We start from the raw sequence: 16147 nt of genomic DNA, 5'->3' as shown, positions 1-16147 counted from the left end.
TAAGCTAAACGTAATTTATTTGCTGATCCACGGATTGTCGTATCGTTTTTGGTAATCGGTTAAGACGGAATAAAAGGGTTGACAGTGGGTCGCTGCGATATCGTTGGCTCGTTGGCAAGCCCAAGCCGATGAGAGATGAATGGGTCTGACCCTGGGGTGATTCGCCAGCTGACTGAGATCGTCATAGCAACGCGACAATCTAGGAGCGACCCTGCCCACCCCTACAATATTCATACGCGTCTCTCTCGTGTCATCTCCCTTGGCCATTTCATTTTTTTCTCTCTCTCCCTCTACCCCTTTGCCAATCTCCTTTCTCAGTCGAAATCGGTTAATCTCTCGTCGCCTGCCTAACCGTCTCTCTGTTCATTTGCCCAATACGAACGAAGGCACAAACAAACGAGCAAACAAAATAGAAAAATCACATTCGAGCAAATAGCTCGAGCATTCAAAATAAAATGCTCAATCTCTGAATTCTATGAACAGTCAATTTAATAGTGAGTTTGAGTGATAAACGAAATTGTCATATTTTTTCGATTTTGTCGATTGCCCTTAACCTTTTCAAACCTGAATTAATTCTGTTTGGAAAAAAAATTTTTTTCTCTATCTATAATTGTTCCTAACAGTGTAGAGATAGTATCTAATTTTTTTCATAATTTTTCTATTAAAGGTTTTAGAGAAATCAAAATGTTATTGTGTTATTGTTCAAATATTGATCAGTTTAACGTCTATATCGATCTAAAGATTGTTGCCTCGGGCAACAAGTACGAAAAGTTTAAATACTTTTATACGTATCTACTGTATTTATCATTCCCAAATTTTTGAATTATCAAGTTTATAAAAAAAAAAATTACGTCACAACATTTTTTACCGTAAGATTCATTTCACTTATCTAACATAAGATATTTAGAGCAGAAGAATGTGGAACTAATTTAGAAAGAACTGATTTCAGTACCAAGGTATAAAAATAATTTTGCACCGAACGCAAGGTGCGAAGTATGCAAGTAGAAATTTATATATACAACTACATCGTGAAAAAGAAAGGATACATATATCTGGTCCCTACTGTACCGAACTTGAAGATTCTTATTGATACCGATCTCATCGATATCGCTGATGACTGTCATGTCCGGCACGCCGCACTCAGGGCTTGCGCCTGAAAAATAAAGAAAATGAAATGAAATACTGTAAGAAATGTATGATTGTAAAATGTAATAAGGTTTTAAATAAGCATTGCAAAACTATTATTTAATTGTATCCATATAGGGGAAAGTTGCTGAATGCGTACCGGTTTTCTAAATCGTACTTCTTCAGAATTTTACATTTTTTATTTCATGTAAGCAATATTTAGTGACAAAAATAAAAAATAAATGATATAGACAAAAATTTAATAAGTTTCATCTTGTGCATACTGTCAGCATTTTAGAAAATCAGGTACATCTGATGTAACTTTTTCATCAACTCATATAGTTTATAATAACGTAATTCGAAAATATTGAATTTATGAATTAAAGTAATTAAACTGATTTTATAAATTACACATCTTTTACAGCATGTTACAGTAAAGCTTATAGCAAAGTAATTATTTATTATTACCGAAAAGTATAAAGTTTTAATATGTAATAAATAGATGACTGAAACATCGTACAACTTCAAACTTTGATTTACGTCTAAAACAGCATTAAATGCAAAATATGATAAAAAAGAGCTTAAGTAGTACGCATTTGGCAACTCTTCCCTACTTTTCAAAGTTTTCCCAGGCAACAGATATACTCTATGATTTTTTTAACAAATATCAAATTAATTGATATTAATTATTGAATTATCAAATACTGAAACGTGAGTAAGCAAAACAGCACATATAGGAAACTGATAAAATTAAAACTATTAATATTAAAACTACTAATTATTCAAAGATATATCGCAGCTTTGCTGATTGCTCGACACTCTCGCTAATATCGAATTTCATCTCAATTACATTCCTGGGGTGAACTCACATCAAAGGGTATCGTGCTTGACCACCTGTTGTTCGACATATGACAATTACGCTACTTCGAAGGTGAGTAACTTTTCATTCATTCTTTGACGTCAAAGAGTGTGCAAAAAGTTTCGTGATTTATTTATTAAAATGTTCCCTCTAATTTTCTTGTTATTCTTATGTCAAGATTATCGATCTGTATTTCTCGATCTCAAGATCACCAAAGCTATTTAGATTCCTCCTTATTATAGCTACACCTTGACAATTTAACTCTGCGAGCGAATCTCTTTTTATTAAATATCCATGAAATTAGGTGTCGCGAATTACAAGGCCAATTTGTGGCAACGATTTGACACAGCTGATGGTTATCCTATCAAATTTTGCTCTTCCGTGTCTCGAAATCAATTTGCGACGACACAGTGCAACATGAAACGATCTGGGAACACAAACACACACAGAAAGAGAGACACAGACATACGCACGCGCGCAAAACTCAATCATTTGGCGCGCTTCGTCTCGACGGTAGTCCGTGCGCTGGAGGCAAAGAATCGAGTTTCGCGATTCGCAGGTGCAACCCGGCGCGCACATGCATCTGCGAGCATGCACCACTCGATCGCACCTGCGCTGCCCAGCTGCCGCATCGTATAATTCCAAGGTCGCGATTAACGGGAACCTGCACGTGGACCCACGGCTGACCATCAGCGAACTTCGCGATCGGCAACCGAAATGCAAACCAATTGTGCAGCTGCTTTCTTTAAGGCTACGCATTAATCTCGTTAAAAAAAAAAAACAAATTAAAGTGTGATAAAACTAGTGATATAAATTACGATTCTAATTAGCATAGTTCGATAACGACATCAAGTTAAACGGCGACGGTGGCGAGTCAGAAATTTATTAGCTGGGTTTAATACGTATGTCATTTTCATAGATAGCACATTTATTATCGATTTAATACGATTATTGTAATCGCATTAAATTTATTATGGAACGATATTAATTAATATGAAATAAGAGCTTTATTTGGACAGTTACGTAAATCTATAACATTTAAGTGAAAACTCGCATTTATCGGACGTGTTACTTTTGTAAAAATTTATCAAAATTCATTAAGATTTCGGTATACCAGAAGTTGCAATTTTCTTCATGGATTGTAGCTCCATTCACTCTTTTTACGCTCCTGTGCACTCATTTCTATCCAGCGATAAAACAACGCGTCATTTTTTTACTCAACGGCGAATCTCCATCCGTTTCCTGAACGTCATCGAAAGACATCCGGTTGTACGAATGTGTCTCCACATAAAAAATATCTTCTACATCACATTTGATGCGTTCTAATTTTTAATTGAATTTCATGACGATTGTGATAAGATTAAATTTAAATACGATATCCTTTGCGCGCTCGTGAGATCGAACCCTTTCCGAGCAAAATCTAATTCCAGATTCGCCAAGGAATCGTCGAGAACAGATATGGACAATTGTGAAGTTAGTTCTCGTGTTAATAAAAATACGAAACACGGTGCATGTATTTAAAATTTTTGTCATTTGGAAACAATGTTAAAAATTATATTTTAAAATTCCATTAAAAGTTACCTTTACTCATTTTGTCTTGTCTATTTTACGTCATTTCGCCGATTCACCTTTCATTTTTTACATACATTTTCAGACTAAAATAAAAAAGAAACGGAAAAAGTAGAATTACATTTTGCTGCAATTTTATTTAAATACATCTTTTGACCTGATTTTGTTACAGCCTAGTAAATCTTTTTAGTCTGAACACAAAGTGTTTTTGATCAATATTTTTTGAAACGCATTACTGAAAAAGTTTTTCCACTTTCAATCGAGTTTTCTGTAAAATTAAGTATTTACTCAATTTTTTTTTTTTTTAAATTTCTTGAGAAAATTGTCTAATAATTGAAAAATTTTGTTTAATTAAAGAAAGGTTTAGAGAATTTTTTAATTTACAACTTTAAAATAAATTTATTTTATTATATCCTCTTTTAATATTTTTTAATTTCAAAGAAAAATTATTTAAGTTTTTTAATATTAAATTTGAGAAAGTATTAAAAAGAAATAACATGATATAGATTATTTATGTGTATCAATGATCGTGACGCGGAGAATTGTATGTCTGCTCACTGTGCCAAAGATCTGGGTTTAAATCCGGTCGGAAACATCGGATTTTATTCGATCGCTACCTGGAAAGCAATGGAAAATCACCGAGTATATTTTGCCGTAAAGCCTCTAAATAGAACGTTTGAAACTGGCTTTAAAAATTGCAGCTTTCGTATATCTTTGTAAATCCAGAATATTTAATAAAAAGATTCTCAAATTTTTAGTAAAAACGTCCTCTGTGAATTTCCAGATTTTCCAGGAATTGTATTCAAAATTGTAATATTAAATGTTTTAATGCGGCTTTGAAATAAATTTATTACATTTTTAATGTGTGGTAATCGCCTCCTTTAAAAAGCCTTCTAATTTTGAATATTAAAATTGTAAAAGTATTAAAAGATATGCAGATAATATGCATTAAAAGGAAGAACCAAACGAGTCCTTCGCAATACACAAATGTAGCTCATTAGGAATATAAAATTTAAAAGGTGATTTAACATACAATATTTACATACATATTTATTGTTAACAGAGTTTGCATTGTCCCAAAAAAATTGAAAAAATAATTTTGTCAGAAAAATAAAGATAGAATTTAAATTTAAAAGTAAAATTGTCAAAATTTGTAATGTATCAATAAAATCCCATAAAAATCCCATGTAATTAATAAAATTGCAATACAGCACCGATTCTACTTTACTTCTGTTTTACTTGAGTCTAGAAATGTGTGTGAAAGATAAAAGATGAAATTGTGACAGAAAATCATAATAAATAAACAAGATAATCTTACATTTAGTCACGAAATTAATTATTCAATCATAAAAAATTTTCTGGAAATTTCCCGGATTATCTCGGTAATAAATATTCTGATATTTGATGAATTGATCATACGATGAATTTATAATAAAATAAATTTTATGTCAATATCTTGTATCTGGTGGTCAATTAGTTTCGTGACTATTCATCATTACATAAATACATTTCCAATAAAATCGCACAAATAACTTTCGCAATTCATTCTTTGTCGTTAGATAAAATTAAAACTATCCCTTCCACCGTTAGATCAATTCTTCTATCGTCGTAACTCATTTCAATTTCGAAATTGCTCCGTGGAATCATGCTCGATCGATTCCCGCGACATGGAGAAACATAAATCGCTCGTGTGAGATTGAAGTAAGCCGAGAAAAATGTTGTACAGAACAAAGAGCAGTCACGAACGACTGCAACTGCTGGGAGAGAGAATTAAAATGCACAACTGGCATGGGTGCCCACATGGCGCAATGTAGTTACCGCCGTGCAAGAGTATATGTGTACACATGCGTGGCGTTATATAGAAAGGAGCATAATTCACATGAGGGCTGGAGGACACGCGCCTTGGATCCGCGTGACGGAAGGACACGCATAAAGTTATGCGCACCGTTCTTTGTCGGCGCAGGCGATAAAACGTTCAGTTTACACAGGGAATATATCAGAATTCACTCGGCCGTATCAGTTTCCTCCGTTAAGAATTTCTCGATAAATCCAATGTAGCTATTTTTGCAACGGAAGTTCGGTATATCCAAAATCAACATTTTTTCTTTATATTTTGCAAATGTTATTTTGTGGCTATATAATCAAATTAGATCAAATTGTAAGTGATATAGTTCTTAAAACAATTTGTACATCTATATTCTTAGTGTAATTTTAATTTCATCTAATTTTGTATTGCACGCAGCTCCATTTAATCTAACTTTTTAATGTAATTGAGACTCTTAATTACTAAGACTCAAATTAAGATTTTACTACAGTAAAGCCCGTTTTCACAGCAGGAAGCATTTTTCATTTAAGTTAAAACCAGTTTTTGTTCAAATATTTGTGTTAAATTTTTAACACATTCAAGTGTTAATTTAACTTAATATGAATATGTTGTTTGAATAGTTCGTGTCAAATTGATGTTCAACATTTCTTAATGCTAAAATAACACAATTTACTGGATAAATGAACAAATAACAGAAAGATAAAGTAGTTTTGAAAGTAACTCATTGAGGTAAATTATAAATCAATTTAAAATAAATGAATAAAATGTACACTAAAAAAAAAAAAATTCCTCAATTTTAATAAATATTTATTCGTATAGTATTAATGAAATATTTACTCACAATACATAAATATTTATTTAGGTGCATAAATGCCACACTGTTTCCATATTGTGTCGTAGTGTTACATTTTGTATGTTAATTTTTTTATATAATATTTATATTACTTTTTAACATATTCATCTTGCGTTAAACTAAACTAAAAATTTGAGTGGACCGTTTAGGACGTGCGATATGTGTTAAATTTAACACAAATTTTCTAAATACGTATGAATTTAAAATCGAAAAAAGGGAGATATAATTTTCTTAAAGTTTTAAATGTGCAAAAAAAAAATATTAATTTGCTGATAAATTTGAATAATTCCGCTGTTAAGCCGCCGCGTATGATCGCGTCCTTCGGGCTCCTGCCAAGATTCCGGAACTTGTGAAATAATTCATCATAGTCGGGTGAAAGCGCGTTAACACACCCTGTACAATCAATGTCGACCGGCGATGAAACTAGTTCCACGTAGTCGTTTTTTTTTTTTTTTTTTTTTTTTTTATTACGATGTACATGAAACACGCGATGATTCATTTGAAATGCGCATACCAGAATACTGGGGAAACCTGCTCCTTAGAAATGTCATACCGATGACTCATTGGCCCGGAGAACGAGATCTCGATGCGATTGCTGCTACGCGAGTATATCTCTTCTTGGGGGAAAGTTTCTTGCGTTTCTGTCGTCGCGATCGCGCACCGAATCCAATTTCCTGGAATTCTGACTCTGCGAGATAAATAGCATCGACGTTCGCAATCAGCTAGATTTCCCGCGGATGTCTCATCGCCATTCGTAAAAACGTCAAAAGTCAAACGAATCGTATTCCGTCGCAAATGAAATATGCAATAATTGGAATTTATTGCTATGCTATTTATTAGCATTTATCATGTCAATTCATGTAATGCTCATCACCTCTCTCTCTCTCTCTCTCTCTCTCTCTCTCTCTCTCTCTCTCTCTCTGTATATATATTATATGTATATATTGCGTATGCATATATTTATGTCAAATAAAATAATTTTCCGTGTTTTTCTCCCTCCTTTCGTGAGCACACAATTAAAAAAATTAAATCGGAATTAACGGGGAGCGACAAAGAGATGTTATTTCCACAAAGTTTAATTTGCGTAAAAATATCCCGTAATTTGCCAATTCGTTAATCATATGTACATTTCATTAAACTTTTTCAATTAATTTTTTTTTTTTATCAAACGATCCTACGATCAATCTACTTGAAGGTGAGGCGTATAATAATTAATGTAACAAATAATAATAACCATAAAACTCTACATGGCTTATATATGTATGTTTCTCGTGCTACAAGGCGATATTTACAACGAGTGAATGAAAGAGGCGGCACGACTTATATTGCGCTATCATATCTCAAATGCGGCGCCTTTTCGGAGTGACTGGCTGCTTTGTACTCGGGCTGGAAAATCAGTACCTCGAATGTCGAGTGTACATGTATATCATAAAGTATATAAGCAACTTTATCAGCTGCGGTGATATCCTCGATAAATGCGTTACAAATGCCAGTTGTACTCGAGCTGACAATTCGCCAAGAAACCTTCTTCCGCGATCTCGCGTCGCCTATCAATCGAGCTTTGCTTTAAATTCACATTATGATAAAGAAACTAAGATACTTGTACATTTAATCCTGACATTTTGTTAAACATTCTTATACCTTTCACGTTAATAATTAACATAGCAATATTTATTAAGATACACGGGAGAAACAATTTTGCTAAAGAATCTAAAAATTTATCTGCACACAGAAAAATATCAATTCTATTGCTAAGAAAAGAATCTGAAATTACTTTCGTTATACCAAAATATTTATTTAACTAAAGTGTGCCAAATTTTTTATAGCATTGCGCTTGAGCATCCTTCGTCATTATTTTAATAGTTTAATGAAATTATTTTCAAATCTGTATCCAGCTAAATTATCAGAAAACCTTTAGCGGAGCCGTTTTTTCCGTGTAACGATATATTCATCAGTGTTATAAAATGCAGCAACAAATCGATGCAAGAGTCTAAATATCTGGCGTCAAGCAAAGTAACTGCAATTGTTGTATCACACCTGTTTTTCGTAGTAGAACTACTTGTAGGTGGAACTACTTAAACTTAAACGTCGCGGCGCGACGCGGTGTGGAACACACCACGCTGGTCGTTGCTCTCGTGAACCCGTGAACTACGGTGGGATTTTTTTTCCCACCGTCGTGTTCCCTTGACTTCTTCGTTCGAGCGTGCACGGGGGGACGGGTGTACAAGCGTAAACCGCGAAGCACGCGAGGACGGGATGCGAGGACGGGATTACGCGAGCGCGCGAATCGATTGAGCGTCGAACTGGCGAAAGTCACCGCGAACTTGACATCACGCGGTCGGATCTGTTGCCGGGTGAAGCTCACATGTCACTGCTGTCATGCGTCTACGATGTCATTCTTGTTTTCAGTACGCGAAACGTCCCTTGATCGCGTTAATGGATATTTGCGGTCGAAGGTACGGGGTGGCTTTTAAATTTTTAAAGAGGAAAGGCAAACGGGTAAGTTTAACAGCATTTCAGACTCTTAAATTTGCACGTGTAGGATGTCTTATAATCTGTCAGACTTCTATTTTAACAATTCATGATTCTCTCGTGACTTTCGATAAACGGTTAGTTTAGTGAAAAAGTCGAGGGAAATAATCCTCGATTGCAATTTTTCTGTTTTCAATATCACGCACTAAAAAAAACTGTCAAAAACTAAAAAAATATTTGATCTGATACGATTTGATCAACTAAATATTGGGTTGGTTTAGTTAATACTTGGTTAAAATATTTTAATGATTGACGTGAATGAACTATATCTTTTTAGTGCAACTAAATAATTGTTGAATCAACGTAATATTAGTTGGACGTATCAGACTAAATATTTTAGTTTCTCAACAAATTTCTTTTTGTTAAGAGTGTATCTTTGTAAATGGATACTGTTAAATTCGTAATGTCGAATTGTACAGAATTTTAAAACGCTAAGATTATCTTGCTCGAGGAATATCTTGCTCAAGAAAAAAAAAACTAATAAAAGTCAATTTAAAAAAGTCAAAACAAAAAAATTATTTCTTTTACATATTCATAATTAATAAAACATGTTCTTTTTGTAGATATCAAATTGATTTATCTTTTCCAAAAAAGTTCTTAAAAATAAGTAATTTTTCAGCATCGAGAAGATATAATATGTAACTCCTATTGACTAAAGAATATAATTCCGTTGTTGAGTTGTTCTCATCATAACTTAGTTCATGAACAGACCTTTTTGCTTACTCGGACACCAGGAATTTCCTGAATTCGGTGGCAAGTACTTAAACATCGGAAAAACGATCATAGCTCGCGAAGGCAAAGGGACAAACGGCCGCGATGAGAAACGCCCGCCAGTTCGATCAGTATGCCGAAAACGAATGAAAGGGAGGAGCGGAATTGAGAAGTGGTCGTCGTGAGTGTTCTCGCGGTTGAGGACAAGCGAATCGAATCGACTCCGCATCGTTATTAGCTCCTTCAGTCCTTTATAACGCTTCACCATAATAGCATAACGGTATAACACACACCGCCTCAATACTTCTCATTACGAATTCGGAAAAGTAATTATTTCAATACAGTAATAAAGTGACTACAATTTTATTAAAAAGCACACAGAAAAAAAGTTTGCTAATATCAAATGATGAGTGAAATGTATCAATTAAAGGTTTGATTAATATAATTAAAAATAATTTTACTTTTCTAAATATTTAGCAAGTGTTATCAAATTTAGCAATATTTATAATTAAAATATTTAGAATAGTAAAATTATTTTCATATTAACCAAATATTTTTAATTGGCATTATTTTATTCAACGTTTGACAGCCATTACCAAACTCTTTTTCCTCGTCTTTTTCAGTGTAAGAATATAAAATTTTCTTGAAAGAATTTATAATCTTTAGTACAGATATATAATAATTTGCTCACATAAAAAAATTGTTGTTAACATCAAAAAATTCTTTCAAGAAGATTTTATATTATCGCTTGTTTATAAAACAATCAATTGTTGATTTGACACTAATTTCTTTCTGTGCACGTTGTCGAATTAGTCAATGGATTATAAAAACTGATATATATATATTTTTTTTCTTAAACTGAAAAAAAGTTCTTTATGTTGAAGTAAATATAATTATTTGAATATTTCCTTGATTTAAATAAATATGAGCCAGCATAAAATAATTTACTTTTAAACTTACAAAATATTTCTTTTTAATCAAAGAAATGATGTTAAAATAAATACATTTACTCGAACATGAACAATTTTTTTCAGTGTACATACATACACGTAAAGAGAGCGCAGCATTAATTAGCGCAGCAAAAATAATTTAATAATTGCAAATAAGAACGAGGACTATAATTTGTCTGCATTTCCAAACTTTTTAAAAATATTATCGAGATTTGCTACTTCAATTAAGTTTTTATTTTTAAAGAGTAGAAAATGTTTAACGTTAAAGTCCCTCACTGGAATTATATCGTGCTTCAAAAGGGGAGGGGGAGGGGGAGGAGGAAAGATCGACACATGTATTGCCGTTCTTACGGTTTCTCGTTTTACACTACGTTTCTTATCAAGATCACCACACTATCTATTATTTTCCAAAAGAGAGGGATGAAAGGACTAGGGTACGAGAGTGCAGAAGGTACATGCAACGTCGCGGAGCATATTATTATGATCGAGCTGCACCACCCAGTAGCACCCACCCGCTCTCCACCCATCCGCTCTCGGAGGTCGACGACGTACGCCTACGAGGAGGCGTCGCGACGGCGACGAGGAATTACCCGCGTTATCGCGTTCGGACAACACGTTCGAGGCGGGGGCGACGGACATGCACCGGGAAGCGGCACCGGCGCGGGAGGGAGGGGTGAAGGGGAGGGGGAGGGGAGCGAGACGAAAGAGAAAGGAACGGTTGACCAGACACGAGGGGCGACGGGAACAGGAGCGGGGACGATGCCAGGGAGAGAAAGGGAGAAACTCACCCTGCGATGCGAAGTGCTTCGTAACCATGATGATGCGCGCGTGGCTCTTCTAGCTGCTACGAAATTCAGAACATCGTATCCTCTCCTCTCCGCGGCGCGGCGACGACGACCCCTCGACGCGCACGATTCGCACGATTCAAGGGGGTAGGCGGACGGGGAGGGGGTCCAGCGGCGTATCCCGGCGGGCGAATGCGAGTACGAGGGAACCGCTGCTACCACTACCCCTCCCCCGCAAGGCGGGCGCAGCAAAGCGGCACCGGAAAAAAGGGTATCGGGCCGACGACGGGGCTGTCTCGCCCTGTCAGAATCACATGTTCACCGTTTTATGCGAGCTCACCGCATCCCCGGTGTGTCGTCCTCGGGCACACTCTCCTCTCCTCGGCCGAGGAGCTGGGAGGGCGGGCGCGCGGCGAACGACGCGCGCGCGGGGAGTATCACCTTTCGCGCACCACCACTGCACCACCGTCAACACCAGCCACACCACCCGCGCACGCTCGTTTTCCCGACGCCGACAACGAGCGACACACGTGCCTGACAGTTGCTACCCAACTGACGCGGCCCGCGACTCCGCGATCCCTCGATTCCCTCGCCGACCGCGCTCCCACCCTCTCCCACTTCCGCTCCCTAGTCCTGGCACTTCCCTCCTCTCTCCGTCCAGCAGACCACACTGTCTCCCCCTTCGACTCGATGCTCTGACAGACCATGACAACTCGGCTCTTTTCGGAGCACGAGCGAATCTCCCGCCATCTCGCGCCATCTGTACGAACTATTTCCTCAACAACCATCAACTCAATCGATAAAAAAGAAAATTATGCGCTGAAATACACGCGCGTCTTTCTTTTCATAAATTTTGCAAGAAGAAGTATATATGTATGTACATTTTAAGATTACGTCTATATGGATTATTTATGTATCGTTTACGTTGTTCACAAATCTTTTTCGTGTAGATAATATAGACAATGTAAATTATTATAAATTGAATAACACAATACAGAAAAAGCAATTAAAAGTTGGTTAAATTAATATCCTTTTTAACTAAATTAAGTTAATTTGCAAATTAATTTACATTTAAAATTTAAATATAAACAAAAAACTAACTCAATTAAAAGTTACGTTAGGATAAAATTAACTTAAGTTGTAAATTCAAAATTCATTTTGTAAAGCATCATTTACAAATTATAACATAATTTTTTAAAGTTAGATTATTCAAAACAATTATAATATGGAACATTAATAAATTTAACATTTTATTTGTAAATTAAGTTTATGAAATAACAAAGAAATATTATTTTTTACGTTTTGTTTAAATGTTAAAAAATATTTTAAAAAATACTAAAAAATGTTTTAAATGAAAGTTTTACGATTTCGAACGCACTTTATACGTATTTATATTTTTCAAAATTATGATGTTTGTCAACATATCTTCGCCATATGTTTTCTTATACGCGAAAGAGTTCGGAGAAGGATTCAAATGATAATTCCCTTTCCCAGAAGCGTACCGTCAAGGAAGAACGATGTTAAATTTGTCTTAAACACGTATAAGCCACCGGAAGAACATCCGGTGCGTTTAAAATATTCTGTACGTGTATGTACATATTACTGTTGATATGAATTCATTAGTTTTGTTTTTAGTCATATTTAATTAATTAAAAGAGAATGATTATTTCTAAAAAAAATTAATCAAAGGAATAAAACCTTTAATTAATCTTTTTTTTTAACAGAGCATCGTAAACAATTTTATTCTGCAAGTTTAAATATATTTCTCTTTATGATTATATCATTAATTCAGAGGCACAGAAGTACAGAATAGGTTAAACAGAGTTGTTATATGATTTGAAAGATGGCGTCGCGTATTTCCCCCGCTTCTTTGCCGAGATAGATAAACAGGTTCTTCTAGAATTACATCTACATTCGTATCCTTCGACTCTCAAGCGTCTTTGTTAGACGGCACGTCGCTGAGATCCGTCCGACTCTTTTCTACCTACCTACATTAGCATAAGCAACGCGCGCGATATTACGCGGTCAATGGCAGGACCGAGCATCGTTATCGCGCGACCGTATTTAGTCTTCCGGAAGTGCTCTGTGCTTGAAGGAATCCGCAAGTCGTACGACGCAAACACGGTTACATGTTACTACGATCGGTTACAAATCGCTATATGCACGTAGCACGTATCACGTAACCGTATAAGTTGTTCAAGGTTCTAGCAATTTATCGTTTGTCTTTTTTGCTAAGACGGAAGAACGTTTCTTCGATAAAGATTTCGTGAACTTTTTCGTCCGAATAAACGTTTCAATTTCTTATATAACAAAATAATTAATTTTTTACATTTTTGATAGTCCGATTTTGAAAATTTAAATTGATAACATTAAACCCAATCAGCTTGAAACTACGTCTGTTCTTTATAATTGAACTTTTGCACCGTTCATGGTGAAAAAAAAAGAAGATAAATGAACGATAGAAGTTTAGTTAAAAAGGGCTGACCTCTAGCATCAAACCATAAATCATTAAGAAAAAGGACTGTTTACTGAATAAACTGTTTCGATAAATTGATTACTATATCAGTAACTAATGATATTCATTTCATTAGTTAACTATATCATCAACATGTCAGTTAACTGATAAATTATTTATCGTAACTGAGTAATCAGTTTATTGAAACACCTCATTAGTTTTTTCCTTTTTTTTTTTTAAAGAGAAGTAAACTCTTCTCTCATTCCTCACTTAAGAAGAAAATTCCATATTTTAAAGTTCCAATTTTTCTGCTCTGTTCTGACAATCTCGTCGCGGTCGCCACATGATTTTTTTTATCCACAAGCCAGCAGGTGGGCAATGTTGCGGTGCTTGTCTTACCGACTTCCTCGGGCCTGGCAACAAGACGATGACGCGAATTCTCGCCGCGACCGCCGTTATGCGCTTGAAAAACCACAAAGCAATTCGATTCGGCGATCGCTGGCGTGGGTGGTGCAGCTCGACCTTCTCCTCTTGTGCTCGTGCTAATGGCCACCGATGACGTCATTGCGCCGTGAACGCGCGAAAACGTTACGAGGAAAAAAGTTAATTTGTTTCGAGGAGTGTACCTAGCAAGCACGATTCTCCACCTTCAAGATATCCTCCTTTAATTGGAACATCGAACTATCAGACATTCAGTGATAGACAGTAATAACATTGATATACCGATCCTAATATTGATTCAACATTTTATCGAGATAAAGAGGAAAGTTACTGAATGCGTACCGATCTCCTAAAGCGTACCTTTTTAATATTTTACATTTTTACCTTATATAAGCAATATTTAGTGACAAAAACAGAAAGTAAATAAGAAAGAAGTAATATAGACGAGAATTCAACAAGTTTTGTTTTGTTTTATGCTACCAGTATTTTAGAAAATCAAGTATACATCTGATATAAATTTTTCATCAACTTATATATAAGCTTATAATAATGTAATTATGCAATTTTACTTTTTGTTATATTTTCATAAAGGAAAGCTTATTGCAGAATATTTACATTTATTATATATACACATTTATAATAATTGTAAAAATTTAATTGATATTTTTATAAACTCTGTCAAGTTTTCCAATTCATACCGCTATAAATTTTATTATAAAGAAATGATATTAATGTAAGATCGATAAATATTAATAATAAAACTATTAATTGCTATAAATAAAAATATGTCAATTACTAAAATAAATTCAAGCCAGTTTTATTTCTTATCTTTCGTTTGTTATTAATTATTAAATATTTGATCGCTTGTTTCGATAAATTATTAATGAAATAAATATCAGACAATGATTTTTTTTATTTTTAATTACTTTAATTCATAAATTCGATATTTTCGAAGACAATAGGATTTAAGAGACCGTAAGCGACCGGTTTTTTAAATCACACCTTTCACAGTATTTTACAGGAAATTATAATAAATTAATTTATTATTACTGAATGGTTCAACATGTAATAATAGATGAAACATCAAGTTACACTTTCAAAATTTGATTCGTATCCAAAACAGCAAATGCGAAATATTAAAAAAAATAGCTTACGTGGTACACATTTGGCAACTCTCTCCTCTCTCTGATCATATTACTTTGTAGAATTATGAAGAATTAAATATTATAAAACAGAGATTCTCAAAGTATGGATATCGCAAAATTTTTTTCAGCTAAAAATCCAAACTAAATTTTTAAATAAATTCCTAAACAATTATTAAACGTTCTTGTACAAGAAAATGATTCGCTTCGATGTGACATCGAAGTGCGTAGATGTGTACACTATATTTGCTAATTCGATTTATGAAGAAGAAATAATCAAACAATTTTATCAGGAAATGAGAAATAGAATTTAAAAGTAAAATTAAAGTTTCTTAAAAATTTCCCTGAGTATACCAATAAATTCTATGAAAATGCATGATTTTCAAAAATAAGGAATTCCCAGAAACTTCTAGGTTTTCAAAGTTTTTCCTGATACATTGACAAAGAAAATGGTTTATTCAATTATTATAATTTAGTATATTTCAAATGTACAATATAAAATATTGGCAATCTTACGTTAGTATTTGAATTATAAAATGAAAAGTACTAACAATTTCGATTTGAAATACAAAATATAAGTTATATATTATTTTGTATTTCAAATCAAAAGATTGCCAGTCTTTTAAATTTTATAATTCAAATACTAAGATTGCCAAGTTTATATACTTTTTGCACAGTCCAAGGTAGAACTATAAACACAAGGTTATTATTATTAATATTATAATAGCAGTAATAACTATAAAAATAGGACTTCTAATTATAATTATTTTATCATGCAATTATAATGGCAAATATCAAACACTTTCCTCTCAGTGCAGTAAACTAAATTATATTCAATAATGAATTATAAATATTCAAAATAATATTCTATACAGAATTACATTTAGTAAAAAATTAAAA

The 16147-nt window shown here is 34.0% G+C and overlaps 1 protein-coding gene across 3 annotated transcripts in view; it reads right to left on the bottom strand.

Annotated features, from left to right (window-relative positions):
• The window catches only part of LOC105196136 (myosin-I heavy chain), a 71136-nt gene that overhangs the window by 30640 nt on the left and 24349 nt on the right, over window positions 1–16147 (bottom strand). For 2 of the 3 annotated variants that reach the window (XM_039448377.1, XM_039448378.1), the window contains exons 1-2: window positions 11213–11744; window positions 1047–1153 (exon numbers count right to left, since the gene is read on the bottom strand). In XM_039448377.1, the coding sequence (XP_039304311.1) occupies window positions 1047–1153; window positions 11213–11240 (135 nt within the window). In that variant the 5' untranslated portion in view covers window positions 11241–11744. Of the gene's footprint in view, window positions 1–1046; window positions 1154–11212; window positions 11745–16147 lie in introns of those variants that run through there. The other variant, XM_039448379.1, reaches the window with a different exon arrangement.

The sequence above is a fragment of the Solenopsis invicta genome, chromosome 4 (genome assembly GCF_016802725.1).
Source record: "Solenopsis invicta isolate M01_SB chromosome 4, UNIL_Sinv_3.0, whole genome shotgun sequence".
Taxonomy (NCBI): domain Eukaryota; kingdom Metazoa; phylum Arthropoda; class Insecta; order Hymenoptera; family Formicidae; genus Solenopsis; species Solenopsis invicta.
Note: the sequence above shows the minus strand (reverse complement) of the source record. Positions and strands in the feature narration are given on the sequence as shown.